Source organism: Rutilus rutilus (assembly GCF_951802725.1).
Source record: "Rutilus rutilus genome assembly, chromosome: 9".
NCBI lineage: Eukaryota > Metazoa > Chordata > Actinopteri > Cypriniformes > Leuciscidae > Rutilus > Rutilus rutilus.
Window position 1 is genome coordinate 17,048,045 of NC_140223.1, and position 14,927 is coordinate 17,062,971.

A 14,927-nucleotide genomic window follows, 5' to 3' on the forward strand; every position below is an offset into this window, starting at 1 on the left:
TGTTCAGCGTTTTGAAAAATGGTTTTCTGTGTAAAGGTTTTATGACAGTTTTACTTGATTGACACATTGCGTGCAGCAACCTTTACTGTCTGCTTCCCCTTACGAATCGTCATTTGAACATCCGGGTACTGGGTTGCTTGATTGACAGTTGCCATAGCAACATCCCAGGCTGTCGCCATTTTGTCAGTTGCTTTTTTAATCTTTCAAATGTTTTCGCTTCCCGCCGGAATAATGCAGTCACGCGCTCGTAACAGTGGCGATTTTGGAAAGGCTTCGCCAACCGCGTCGGACTGAAAACGACACCGGGACAAAGAATCGGAATGTCAGGAATATATTTAGTGGGCTAGTCGTCCGTGTCTCGGGTCCGCCGGGCCGGTCCGCTGCGCAGGTTTGGAACGCGCGCCATTTTGTGAAAACTGACAGAAAAGCTTAACGTTTTTTTTGTTCACCTTTTTTATGCAGCTGTTTCTATAATATCTGCACGTCGTTGTTTTTAGTGATTAAGTTTGCTTTTGAAAACAATAACTTTGCGCCTCCACCTCTCCAGAAGCGAATAATCTTGAATGTGCGTTTCCGACGCTAGCTGGTTAGCTGCGTTCGTTAAAGTCACTGAGAAAGAGCGCTAACTAGCCGCTAGCCTTCACTTCACCACCTATAAACCATGATAAATACACACATGAAGACTGACACAGGCAAAACTGAACTGGAAAGACGCTGTTTTATCTGCCAATTAAAATAAAAAGCATTTAGCCCCGTCTGGCTCAGTAACGTTACATTAGGGGTGTCTCATCGGAAGCAGCGTAGAGAAACTGGATCAGTCGCTTCACTTTACTGGATCTGGGACTTTAAATGAAGATCACACCATCAAAGGTGAGTCTTTGACATTTGTAGAGGTCTTATGGAAACATAGGGGGGGGTGTAGGTTTGTTTACAAATCGCTTGTTTGGTAAGTTAGAAGCTACAGGCTAGTTTGATTTGGCCTAGATGGCTAGCCGATTAAGAACGTCCCTTACGTTAGTTAGCGATCTTTTTTGATACACCAAATAGCTTATCCGATCATCTCTGCCTGATTTTACACTCCCCAAGCCTCAGTCGTGAGCTTTTGTACTGTTTTTAGGAAAGTCTGCTAGTCGTTTAACGGGAATGTTAACCCCCGTGTAGCTCCGCTAGGTCAGACTGCAGGGGCAAATGTTGTTTGCTCAGCCTAACGATTTTGTATACCAGCAGAAAGTCGGCCAGCTGGTCGTTGCAAAAGTGTATCATCAAATCAGTCTGATGGGAGTGTTTGACTGGTAACTGTGTTGATGGTGGTGGTGATGATGATGATGATGATGAAGCCCCATGACTAGCGTGTTGTCAGTTAGCCATCAGGCTGGTTTCCTGTCGGGGGAGGGGGGCTGACATTAGCCTGCGATGTGATGCTTAACCATAGTTATCCAGCAAACATTGCTCAGTCATGTAGTACGGGTTTAGACTTTTGCGTGACGATGGAGGCGTTAAACGAGTCCGATCGACCCCGATGAATGGCTAAGCCAGCTAGACAGGTAAGGTCCGCTTTACCTGTCACTGTCAATCAGTTGAACTCTGCTTAGTTTTCTAGGCTAGCTGCGTATTCAAGGGTTTATATCAAGTTATTATGGTTAATGTGGAGGAATTGATGGCACGCTACTCAGATTTGCATTTGTCAGTCTAGGTAACGTTAAAGCTTTCAGAAGGATGCTTTCGCCTTTGCTTGATGAACAATGATCTCTGACCAGGTAAATACAAGGCAGGCTGTAAGATTTGCCCTCACTTTCACCTGAAGGTTCAGCTTTAGCACTGTTATACTTGTAGCCCTAATAAAAGTACAGTTGGTTCAGATATGAATGTAGTATATACACACAGAGATGTCCCTTAAATAAGGTCATGGTTGGTTGTCTGTTTCCCAGAGGTAAACTTTATTCTGAAAGTTCATAGGTAGATCTATGTCAGATGCCATCTTTTTTGTCCATCACTTACTCCCACAAATGTGATTGACAGTGGCCTCACTATAACAGAGGCTTTTGTACTTATTTTTAGGGATGATCAGATTTATTTATGTTTTACAGCCAATACCAATTTTAATAAACTAGTAGCCGATTTTAAATACCGATATTTGTTACTTGCTCTCTTATATGAACTTTTGTCATTAAAATATATTAGTGTTCTCATCATGTTTTAAATTAGCAAAGTTCAAAAACGTATGCATTAAGGTATACGAGATAGTTTTATTGCTGCATCATCAAATAATTTCTATTGAACATGGATCCATTTAACATTCAACAGGCCAACATATACAACACAAAGATACACGTGAAATAAACAGTGCTTTTCAGGTGGTCTAGCAGTAGTTTTCAGGCACAGAAATAAAGTAATCAAAGTAAAATAACATTGCATTTTCTTTACTGTATGAATTAAAATATACTGTGGTATACAAGCATATCATTTCTCAACTGTTTATGTTCATGTTAAACCTAACGTCTATGTTTGCACTTTTTTGTGAATTAGAAAAAGCGAAAGATAACTCAATTTAGTATTTGCATGCTGTCTGAGTATTGACTCTGACTCTGACTTTGTGGCTTTTTAAAAATAAAACTTCTCACACAGTGAGTAGAATTGAATTCTCTTTCTCTTCTTGCACTTGAATATTTAAATTCGCAAGACTTCAAAACGTGTAAAGGATAAACTTTACTGAAGATGCAGCACTAGACCGATCAGGACAGTGACCGTTCCGTCAACTGTCCCGAGCGTCGTTCACGCTGGCACCGAACGATCAGTCCTTATTTTCAAGCCCTGCTGTATTTTGTACAGATTTCATTTTGTTTTGGGAAGTAGGCTATTTAATTATTTTACCCATAATCCAAAACAATCCAATCCAAAACATTGGATTATGCAACAGACATGATACAACTCAGTACCTTCACATAATTAATAAATAAACAATTGGTTTGTTATATCAGCTTTTTTCATGCTATAGTTGATATGCCAATGGTTTTAAATTTATCAGAAATTGGCTGATAAATATCAGCAGCCGATAAATCGGTGCATCTCTGCTTACCTCAATCACACTATAAGATTATGTGTGAATTTTGCTACATATGATATGCAGAAATAGGCCTACATGCACAAAAGGACCAGGATCCGTATACTGTCGCTCATTTGTTTTCTTCTTAAACTCCATAGACATTCCCATATCCCTTTCCCCGCCATTTTATTTGAATTGTTTTTGAGTATTGGTGCTGAAATCCAGCTAATCTGCTGGAGTGTCATTTGAGAGCTTCTGTTTTGATTAGCTGTTTAGACATTTATTTAGAGCATTTAGATTAATTATATCTTACTTTAACTTTTAATGGGAGAATTGGAAGAAAGTTTTTACTTTTTGAAAAGGTTAAATTAGGCAAAGTTTAGTTAGAAGTTTTGAAAATTTAGGCTTACTGGTAGAAGTAGGAATTTTATGTTGCCCAAGTTTAAAAAACAAAGTACACATGCATGCCTAGTGTTGATTTGAGTAATATTTTCTTTAATATGTTTTGTCCTTTTATTGCGATGTTTATTTTTTTTGTATCCAAGTTTATTTGCAGCCCTTATATCCATGCAGTACTCTTAAGGAAACGATTAAATGTGTTGGATACGTTAGTTAACACTTATTGCAATGAAAGAAAATGTTTTACAATGATTGAAGATTAAATAAAATAATAAATTATAAATAATGCATTCAGGTTAGTAGTTTGATGCACCTCTTACTCTATTCATCCCTGCGGTATTTGTAAATTTCAGTATTCATATGTCTAATGGTGAAAGTTGACTATTGCATGGCTAGATTAAATCACTTTAACATTTATTAGTTTGAAGTGGAATAAATAGGCTAGTAAGTAAGCAAAAACAAACTGCTTTTTCTCTTTGTTGCTTAGTCATAACTTGGGTGAAGTTTGTCTTTGTTTGCTGCACTTTTTTTGTTTTGTGTTGTTGTTCATGTGCTCCATGCCAAATATTAAGAGGAATAATGTTTTTGAAAATTTAGCACATATGTTTGCAATTTGAGAAGGAAGGTGTCAGTGGCTATCATGAACGCCATTAAAGTACAGGGAGCTGGCCTGCTATTAAACTAAGTAAGGGCCAGTTATGTTGATACAGAGCTTTATTATTGATCGGAAAATGTTTTATTTAAAGCCGTAACTGTTCTAGGTTCTTTTTGCATGTGCATTCAGCATTTGTTCAATTCAGTTTGGCTTTGTTGAGAGATGGTAATTTAGTGATCACATTTCCCCACTGTACAATAGTCAAAGGAGTTTGCTGTATGTTTACCCGGGCATGTCATAGGATAAAATGACTTAAAAACGATGAATTAAATGAGTTTTGGATTAGATGTCAAAAGCTCATGCGAATGATTTTATTATTCATTTATTTATTACAAATCACATCACAAGTTTGTTGTTAAAAAGCCAATAAAACTTAATTAGTCCTACTTAATTGTATTTATTTATGTTTTACTTGATTCCATCCCTTAAAACAGGATAATCACAGATCAGTAAACAGTAAAGTTGAGTGACATGCAGAATAGGGAAATGCACTGCTGAGGGTCATGTTGAATGTTTAGCCTATATTTGCAAAGGCTTGTTGACATTTTGTATGCTACCAACTTTACAATTATAATTCAGGCCTAGACATTCTCACAAAAATTTGTTGCATTTATTCTTTGAATTATAAAGGCAGCTTATAAATCACACAGAAACAGCACTAGATATACATTTAGAGGGACTTACATAGTGCAAAGTCTAATGTTGTTTCTGTTTGTATTATGACATACATCAGTTTTCTCTTGTTGAATTGCATGCAGTCCTTGATACCATGAATCATCAAGCCTATATTGAGAAATGTGCCATAGCAGAACAGCTATATATAATTGAAATACAGTAAAATGTAATGCAGATGCTTCTTTTATATATATAAAAGAAGCATCTGCATTACATTTTACTGTATTTTTAATTATAGAATCAATTTTAAATATTTATATTAGCAAATGTAAAATGTGCTGTGAAATATGTATTATTATTTCATAGGCTTTTGGCTTGAAAATCTTTTGAAATGGTTGTGTTTTAGGCTGTAGAAGTGTTTCCATCCTCTGATATTTTGTGGATCACATGAATTCTTTGCCCTGCCTTAGTTAGGTCAGCTGAATCATTCTCTGCTCCTACACCATGAGTGGGGTCTGAGCTGCTATTTTGCTGTCAGGCTCCAATGTGGTGGATGCTTCATCTAAGTGTGCCAAAGTTCAATTTTATTTCTTCTTTATTTCTTGTTTTCTTATTGGAAAATGGGAGCAGCTCTGCCCTGGCAACAAAAGTAGGCTATTTGCATACTCTTCTGTGATTGGCTTGAACATTGATGGGCTTGCCAAATCACACTGTATCTTCTTGGTGATAGGCTATGCTAATTAGGTGCTGTTGCTGGGATTCTGAATAGTGGTGGGATTCTGTGGCTGTGGTGCATTGTGTTGCCTGGCAAGAGATGCTGATATATGAGCAAGCTCCTTATAATTATCACAATTTACAGCTAAAAGAGGACTGATTTCTGACCAAATTTTTTTGCTCTTGACATGAAATTTGCGCTGTACTCTTTTCTATTTTTATTTAGAAATTGAGAAGAGAACTATTGTATTTTTCTTTTCTTTACAGCTACATTAATTGATTCTATGTATTTTTGCTCCTTTTCTTTCTTTAATTGCTAGTGCCCTAAGTTCTCTGGCATTTGCACTTAATAGGATATATTCTGATAAATAACATTACATAAATACACACATTTTTGTACATAAATATATATTTGCTTTCTATCCTGTTTTGTGTTAGTTCTAGTGCTATCTGTGCTTCACTTTGGTTACATAAAAATCTCAGGGATGGGTTTGCTCTCCTAAAACAGAGAAAAAAGGATACTCTTATTAACCTGAAAGAGCTTTGCAATTCAAAGGATCACAGGGAGAGAGGAGAATTTTGTTCTAACACACACTAATTTAGCTTAAATTTCCTCCAGGGGGAGAGACCTCAGCATGCAAACCCTCGTCTGTCCGGCTTGCACCCTCTCTTTCTTTCCATGCTGCTGGTCTTCAGATGGCTGCTCCCATGCCTCATTCGCACCAGCAGTACAGTGACTGTCACCAGCAGAGTACAGACCAGTCTGTCGCTGTACTGCCATACAGTGATCAGACACAAGCACTCACTGCCAGCCAGGTACTGAATGCTCCGCTTTTGTTTATTCACTTAGTTTGTTTATTTTTGCTTAAACATGCAAATCTGAATAAACATGGATGGAATATGCTCAATTATTACACTTTGTAAAATTAATTTTTACTGTTACATTTCACCTTGTTTATGGATTATTTTTCCTTGTTGACAAAAGTAGTTGGATTTGTTGAGAAATAATAAATATCATCTATTAAATCTTTGTGTTGCCGCTTTTTTTTTATTATTATTGCAGAGGCACATGCCCCAGTGCTTTCGTGACCCCACTTTAGCTCCTTTGAGGAAGCTCTCCATAGACCTGATCAAAACCTACAAACACATCAATGAGGTGAAGTTTCTTCATTTTAATCCTATTTCTGTGTTTTGCCAGATTACTGTCCTTGTAGTAGTTAAGCACCAAATAAAGATGAAAAGTAGTAATAAAGAACACAATTAGAATACTATATGTTAGGGCTGCACAATTAATTGAATTTCTAATCACGATTACAGATGCCACGATTACGTGATCGTTCAAAGCCGTGATTACAGAAAAAAAACGTCCACTTACATTATTCTGCGTGCTTAAGAGGTGTTTAGAGCATGTTACTTTGTGAGAGGCGACAACTACTTAAGAGTACCCAGCACAATAGGTACTACCAGTGATATGCGAAACACCAGCACCTGCCATTTTTAAAAAGCCGTGTACACAGCCTAAATATTTATTCCACAAACTAACTCTATGAACATGGAAAACAGTGATGGATGCGATCACTTCAGAGTTCCTACTGGCAGTGCGAATACAACCAGGAAAACGGCCCTAGCGGAACATTAGTTCTCGGCGAACCACCCTGGTGGCTACTGGCTAGTTCCTATAACTACGTTTCTAGGTCTACACTGGTGCGAAAGCCCATATTAAACCATGCATATTATTTTTACTTTAAACATTTTTTTAATTAAAGAAGAAACCAAACCAATATATAGTTGACATTTGAGACTTAATGCTATAGAAAAGCAATAAAAGTTTTTCAGGAAGAGTGTTTTCAGCTTGTTTTTAAATTTTTAAAAAATAAAAATATGGCATGCAGTTGCTTCAAACATTGGTATAAAGCTTTTCAAAACATCATTCAGTGTAAATTGTGATAATCGTAATTAATAGGCCTAATCGCAATTACAATTTCAAGGGAATAATCAACAATTATGATTTTTGTCATAATCGTGCAGCCCTACTAAATGTGAAGGTATCTATGAAAAGTATTTTAGGAAGTTCTCAGACTAAATAATAAAGTTATGAGCACAACTATGCTTACGTATTTGAGACTGATGCTGTGAAACTTACTTTCACTCCTTTGTATAGGTGTATTATGCAAAAAAGAAACGACGGCATCAACAGGGTCAAGGTGAGGACTCCAGCCACAAGAAAGAAAGAAAAGTCTTTAACGATGGCTATGATGATGAGAACTACGACTACGTTGTCAAGAATGGGGAAAAATGGATGGACCGCTATGAAATTGACTCTTTAATTGGAAAAGGGTCATTTGGACAGGTATGATGTTTTTGAGTCTCTTCAGATTTATTTTGTCAAGGAAAATAATAGTAAGAAATATCAACTTTTGCCATGACGAAACATGCTAAATTATTGTTTTGGACTTTGAAAGCAAAATCCATATGTAATCAAGTTTTCAGGGTAGTTTAGATATTTTGTAAGTGAATGAAACTTAAAATGATTGTCTTATGAAAGTAATTGACACATGATTTTAGGTTGTAAAAGCTTATGACCGAGCTGAGCAAGAGTGGGTAGCAATTAAGATCATCAAGAACAAGAAGGCCTTTCTGAATCAAGCTCAAATTGAAGTGCGGCTTCTCGAGCTAATGAACAAACATGACACAGAGATGAAATACTATATAGGTAAGTTGTAACTGTTCAATTCTTTGATTTATTTTCAAAGTCTTTACACACACGGTGCATTACTTCAATTCAAAATCTAATGTTGTTGTGGTTTTTTTTCAGTACACTTGAAACGGCATTTCATGTTCCGGAATCATCTTTGCTTAGTATTTGAAATGTTGTCATACAACCTGTATGATTTGTTACGAAATACGAACTTCAGAGGTGTCTCTTTGAATCTGACACGGAAGTTTGCCCAGCAATTGTGTACAGCACTTCTGTTTCTTGCTACACCTGAGCTCAGCATCATCCACTGTGACCTAAAGCCAGAGAACATCCTGCTATGTAACCCCAAGAGAAGTGCCATCAAAATAGTGGACTTTGGGAGCTCCTGCCAACTGGGACAAAGGGTATTGTGAACCACCTTGTTTATTGCTTGTATGGAGAATATTGAAAATGACTGTGTGGTGATTGTCACAGTATGCTTAATTTAATTTTGTATTCCTCCTCCCACATCAGATATATCAGTACATCCAGAGTCGATTCTACCGCTCCCCTGAAGTGTTATTAGGAATGCCATATGACCTGGCCATTGATATGTGGTCTCTGGGATGTATTCTGGTGGAAATGCATACAGGAGAGCCTCTCTTTAGTGGAGCAAATGAGGTAAGGAGCTATATGAAATTGTATTGATTATTAATGATGATGATTATTATTACTAATGTACTTCCATAACATTCCATTGATTCTCAATCTTTTAGACTCAAAAGTCATTTTAAAAGTCATTTTTTTACTCAATTTCGGAGTAAAAAATCTGAGTTTTTTTTTTTTTTTTTTTTTTTGAGTTTCAATTTACTCAATTTACCTGATAAAATATTTTAGAGCTTGGCATATCTTGAAAAATGTATGTTAATAAAATATATAAAATGCCTGAGGAGTTATACGATTTGATTAATTTGTATGACTTTACCAGAATCACACTTTTATAATTCTTCAAATTATGCTCATTTGTAATTCGCTTTGGATAAAAGTGTCTGCTAAGTGATTAAATGTAAATGTTCAAAGACAAAAAAAGAGGCTAATTAAAATAGGAATAATATCTTTATTTTTTTAGTTGTTTAGGCTTATTTAAAGCTTGTTTTGTCTTCATTTGAAATTATTTTAAGTTATCTTTAGGCCCCGTTAGAGGTTTGCTTAGGCCCCCTCAGTTGAGATCCACTTACTTCTTGTTTAATGTGTTACAGAATACGGGAGTCACGCCATAGTTGATTTTGGATGATTCTACCTAATTAAAATTGACTGTTATAGTAACAAATAGTGTGACAAAACTTATTTTTAAAATGAAACCCCAATAGGTGGACCAAATGAACAAAATTGTTGAAGTACTTGGGATCCCACCCAATCACATTATGGACCTAGCACCAAAAGCCAGGAAGTTTTTTGAGAAGTTGTCAGATGGCACATGGAGTATTAAGAAGACCAAAGATGGAAAAAGGGTATGTGTTACTGATATTTTGAAGTGGAATCACTATCATGTGAAGTTTTATGCAGATTTTGTGTGCATGCTTGTTATTATTGTTGTAAGTTCTGTAATGTGTCTCTGCTTTTCTGTGAGCAGTACAAACCTCCGGCATCTCGAAAGCTCCATGCCATCTTGGGAGTGGAATGTGGTGGACCAGGCGGTCGTCGGGCGGGAGAATCCGGCCACGCAGTAGCTGACTACTTGAAGTTCAAGGACCTCATTCTCAGAATGCTAGACTATGACCCCAAGACGCGAATTCAGCCCTACTATGCCCTCCAGCACAGTTTCTTCAAGAAGACGACAGATGAAGGAACAAATACAAGCAGTAGTGTGTCAACAAGTCCTGCACTTGAGCAGTCGCAGTCATCAGGGACCACTTCTAGTACATCCTCAAGCTCAGGTTCTACTATGTTTTAATCTGTTCTGGATTCTGTCTAAACTCTTTATTGTCACTGATTTGATAGTGGTGTTTCTGGGTAAAGCTTAACACAGTTCCTTTGCTTTGCCTTAGGAGGATCGTCTGGAACAAGCACCAGTGGCAGAGCAAGATCCGATCCAACTCACCACCATCGGCACAGCGGCGGGCATTTCGGCACAGCCATGCCAGCCATAGACTGTGACAACCTTTGCCCTCAGGTGAGCCCCCTTGGCTTATCTTGTCAAGTAGTTAAAGGAATTCAAAGTTTGGCCTTCAAGATTGATTTTTTTTCTTTTTCTGATTGACCTTGTTTGTGCAGGCGAGACAGCCTTATCATCCACCAGTAGTATGGCCTGGAATCGTAGGACCAGAACCTGTCACTGTAGAGACTCATCCAGTCCAGGAAACCACTTTTCATGTGCCTCCCCAGCATCCCAAGGCATTGCACCCCCATCACCATCATCACCACCACCACGGACAAGTCATAGCAACGCGACCACGGCCGCGACTCTACAACTCGCCCACTAACAGCGCCTCCACCCAGGATTCCATGGAGGTGGTGCACGGTCATCTGTCCATGACATCCCTGTCTTCCTCTGCATCCTCTTCCTCCACATCTTCCTCTTCCACAGGAAACCAAGGCAACCAGGCTTACCAGCTTCGCCACCTTCCTGCCAACACCCTGGACTTTAGCCAAAATGGAAGTTTGAGTATGAGTATGGGTTTGGGTGCCTTCTCAAATCCTCGCCAAGAGACTGGTATGGCTGGACATCCCACGTACCCTGTTGCCACGAACACAGGAACTGGTCACTTTATAGCAGAGGGACACCTGGGCATTGATAGGGAAGATTCTCCAATGACTGGAGTCTGTGTTCAGCAGAGCTCGATGGCCAGCTCGTGACTTTAGCTGAAATGGGTTTGTTTTTCTGTGTGAATTTTGTTTATTTTGTTTTGTTTTTTTTCCTTCCTTTTTTATGGTGGTGTTTTCATTTTCTCCTGTTTTTCAAAAGGTGCATAGAGAATAAAAGCTGCTCACTTCTGAGGGGAGATATCACTGAACCGCTACAAATTGAAGAGTATTTAAAAAAAGTATATATGTATTTCCATCCTTTTACGTTGTCGATTTCTAGATAAGTTAGTAATACTGCAAATAACCATAGTGAAACTGAGACATCCATCTGCCGATTCACTCACCTGCATAAAGTACTTATTTACCATCTGTTACATTGGAAACTAGGAGATTCATTTAATTTCTTCAATACAGTGAGCATTTCAGATCTGTGAGCTGTCGTACAGCTTTTTATATGTAAAGCAATGCAAAACATTTGTTTAGTTCAAACAAGTTAAACATTGGACATTATAATTTGGCTGGTCGTTCTTTTATTTACCCTTTAAGTGAAACTTCTCTAAAGAGCTGTGTGTTTAAACCTGTAGCGTGTCAAGGAAGCAGTACTTGCAGTGATATTTCGTGTTGTCGGTATCGTGTAACTCTTCGAGAGGGGGCACAAAGCTGCGGAGCTCCGGTGGCGAGCGCTGGCCTAGCGGCGGGGAGGAGCTGTTGTTAGGGCCCGAGACAGGCAGGTGCAGTACTCTTCAGGCCTGGAGTCCTCCAGACCGGGCGGCTTCGACTACGTACATCGACTGAGGAGTGACGGGGGGTGGGGTGGGGGGACAGATCCGGATCCGGATCCAGATGGATCTGGGGCTGCTGTTGAGAACCCTTTGGCCTTATGACTTTTGGACCTTGACTGAAAAGGAGCTGGACTTTATCATTAAATAGAGATGATGGCTGTCCTCTATTTTTAACATTTAAAGAGTCCTTAATTGGTGAGGGAAGGTGAACGAGAGTGGTTATTCAGAGGCCTTTATTTAGCCAAGATTTCTCATTTAAGGGACTCCAAATTGCAGGGTCTTGTTCAAACGTCCCTTACATGACTTCCTAAAATTGCTGAAGTGGGATTTCACATAGAAGGTATTCATTCCCATTAATTGTCTTTTATTACTTTTTCATTTTTTAATTCCCGTCGAGCATGTGGTTCCCATTGAAAAACATCTGCATAAATTTGCCTCTTTGTGTTGAACACAGAAGACATGTAATGAGATTTATGTGACTGCCTTTTTTCTCCTCTTGAATTATGCTGTGAATTTTACACAAATTAGTTTTTCTTCTTTATTAGTGTCTTTCTTTTTCTTTCTTTCTTTCTTTCTTTTGATATACCAAAGCAGTTGTTTTTTATAGCACTAGGTGTCTGTAAGAAATAATGTAGCAGTTCACCACTTCAGCCCAAGGTTCATCAACGTCCATTTTAGTCTGTATACTCTCTCAAACTGGAACTTTTGCTGAACCACTTTGTTTTAATGTTAACAAAATACTGAAATTATATGGATAAACCTCCCCGATTTTCATTCTTTTTTCCTGTCCAGGGGAGGGAAAGGACTCTGACGGTTACTCTGCAGGCTACAGAGTAGCTGAGAGATCACAAATTATTCTGAGGAGAGAAAAGTGTTTTGTTTTGTATTTACCTGGTCTATCAGTCAGTGATGCTGCCTTTTATACCTAATTTGATGAACATGCTAATTTCTACCTTTTTAAATCTAAGTGGCTACTTAAATTTATTTATTCAGGCAGTCTACTGTAGCTACTGTGACCTCTGAGTCTGAGTTGAATTTGTTATCAAGTGATTGGTTTGATGCTTGCCTCAGATGTACAATTCAAAGGGAAACTAGGTGACGTGCTGCCACACTGACACTGGGCACATGCATGTTGTTCTGAAGAGGATAAATGTTTATAGTCACTTCAGTCATGTTAAGGATAGCTATGCTCACTCTGATTCTTATATTAGAGGTTGTGAGCCCCCCCAAGACCCCCACCTAGCTTTCTCACTTGCTCTCATTTCTTCAAAGAAACCTTGTTTGCTACTTCTCTCAATCTTGCAGTTCTTTACAGACAGTTGGACAATATCCTGCCAGAAAGTGTGTGTGCAGATTTTTCCTTTCGCGAAGACATCACTTTCAGCCAGAGTCATGTTTGGTATATTTACAAATCTCGCAACGGCTAATGGTAATCGGAAAGAAGGTTTACCTGAATGTTAGCTGGATTTAAAAGTGTTTTTTATATATAAAAACATTTGAATGATGCAGTTTGATGACGTTGACAAAAACATTCCAAAAATCAAAATCTAAAAATTACAGAAACTTTTAAAGAGTGCACCTGTTTCAGCTGTTACTAAATGAGATCTGATTTAGCGCAGTTTTCATGAAATGCAGCCCCTTTTTAATAGTTGAAATAGAATTTATGTATATATTTATATTTTTTTAAATAAAGGAAGTATAGAACTCACTACATTGCTCCTGCTGGTATGTCAATTACATTGCCATGTTTTTGCTTACCTATTTAGTTTTTTTTTTTTTAACCCTTCTTGTCTTACTCGGTCATTGGACCAAAATCGCTTTTAGTCAGAGGCATTTGACAGGACAACATTAAAGGTAGGGCTTATAACTTGTACCGAAAGAATCTTTCCACAGGGTATGACGCATGTATGTCCACACTTTTATAATGCTCATGGTTTTTGCTAGGTCTGTTTCTTCCCTTTCTCTTAAATGCATTAAATGTCACTGTTTCACAAGATCATGGATTTTAATTCAACATTCTTCTGCCTTTTGATTTTCTTTTTCCAGATTTTCTTGACCCTTTTCATGCAACATGCACTATATAATTGAACAGCATGGGGAAAAAGGATAAGTGTCCACAGATTGTAAGATCTAGTCAAGACTTTGCTGTGTATATGAAAATGCCCTTTGTATTATATTCAAACAGTCTTATGTATGATATATAAAAAATAACTTAATTGACGCGCTCTTGGCTTTTTTCTTTATCACCCTGCTTGTTGCTTCAACACTACATACGTCTAATATAGAGGACTGCCTAAACGAGTATTTCTGACGAGAACTGTATACATGCGTGTTAAAATAGTTGCTGTAGATTATCGAATGACAAATTAATAAACAGTGCATATAAATGTTTACGACAAGGTCAACAGACATGATGGAATCAGCCTTAAAATATGGTATATATATCCCATTGTTCATATGGCGGTATTTTCTCTATTGACTGCGCGGCTCGTTGGTCTAGGGGTATGATTCTCGCTTCGGGTGCGAGAGGTCCCGGGTTCAAATCCCGGACGAGCCCAAAATTTTCTATCAAGCATAAACTTACTTCGAAGTCACAGCGTTCAATATAAATGTCCCGTGTTGAATTCTAAATACAGTACGCAGGTTTTAATTGCGAAGAAAAATCATATTTAATATGTATGCAATGAGCAGTGTTTCTATTCTGTAGTTCAACTCTATTGCAGAGATCCTATTTTGTAATCCGTACAACGCGGTAAATTGTGATTTTATGATAATATGTTTTAGCGTCTCTACGCGTGACATTTTAGGTGTTTGAATAGCTTATTTGGCGTTAAGATTATTAGTGAAGAGAATCCGGAATCGGTTCTTTTGAACAACTCGTTTCAAAGAATCGGTTCAGATTCAGCGATTCTTTACGCCATAGCGTAGTTACGAAATCTAATGATCCATATTTAAAGAGCTATTTGACAGCTCATTTGAAACAAAACTGGAGTATTCAGAAATGAGATATTCTAACGATACGGCATTGTAGTTTTAGAGACCACTGGTTTATTTTAGTAGCCTAGCTACCTCTGATTCAATATATGAATTAATAATAACTAATGTGTAATCACAAATTCATAACTAATATTTTATGTTGGGGGGGTGCTTGACGTTCAGCTCCCTCTCTCTGGACTTTAGAGGTGGAGCTTTAAGGTAATCCCTAAACCTTATTAGGTTAAGAGGTTAAGATCCACC

At 37.9% G+C, this 14,927-nt stretch overlaps 1 protein-coding gene across 2 annotated transcripts; it reads left to right on the forward strand.

Annotated features, from left to right (window-relative positions):
* Nucleotides 1-139: 139 nt before the first annotated feature.
* Nucleotides 140-13,910, forward strand: dyrk1ab (dual-specificity tyrosine-(Y)-phosphorylation regulated kinase 1A, b). Of its 2 annotated transcripts, none has more exons than XM_084418346.1 (11): nt 140-870; nt 6,046-6,242; nt 6,490-6,582; nt 7,588-7,776; nt 7,992-8,139; nt 8,242-8,528; nt 8,638-8,784; nt 9,474-9,614; nt 9,737-10,040; nt 10,152-10,276; nt 10,378-13,910. In XM_084418346.1, the coding sequence occupies exons 2-11, from the start codon at nt 6,123-6,125 to the stop codon at nt 10,957-10,959; spliced, it is 2,136 nt and encodes a 711-aa protein (XP_084274472.1). In that variant the 5' UTR covers nt 140-870; nt 6,046-6,122; the 3' UTR covers nt 10,960-13,910. The 2 variants fall into 2 exon arrangements, with proteins under 2 accessions (XP_084274472.1, XP_084274473.1); XM_084418347.1 differs by lacking the exon at nt 140-870 and adding an exon at nt 1,411-1,544.
* The last annotated feature ends 1,017 nt before the right edge of the window (nt 13,911-14,927 follow it).

What these genes read in the sequence shown, in the direction of transcription:
- dyrk1ab (XM_084418346.1), top strand. Translation starts at nt 6,123, where the DNA reads ATGGCTGCTCCCATGCCTCATTCGCACCAGCAGTACAGTGACTGTCAC. An exon ending in AAGCACTCACTGCCAGCCAG is followed by an intron (nt 6,243 to 6,489) that starts GTACTGAATGCT and finishes TTATTATTGCAG; the next exon opens with AGGCACATGCCCCAGTGCTT. An exon ending in AGAGATGAAATACTATATAG is followed by an intron (nt 8,140 to 8,241) that starts GTAAGTTGTAAC and finishes GTTTTTTTTCAG; the next exon opens with TACACTTGAAACGGCATTTC.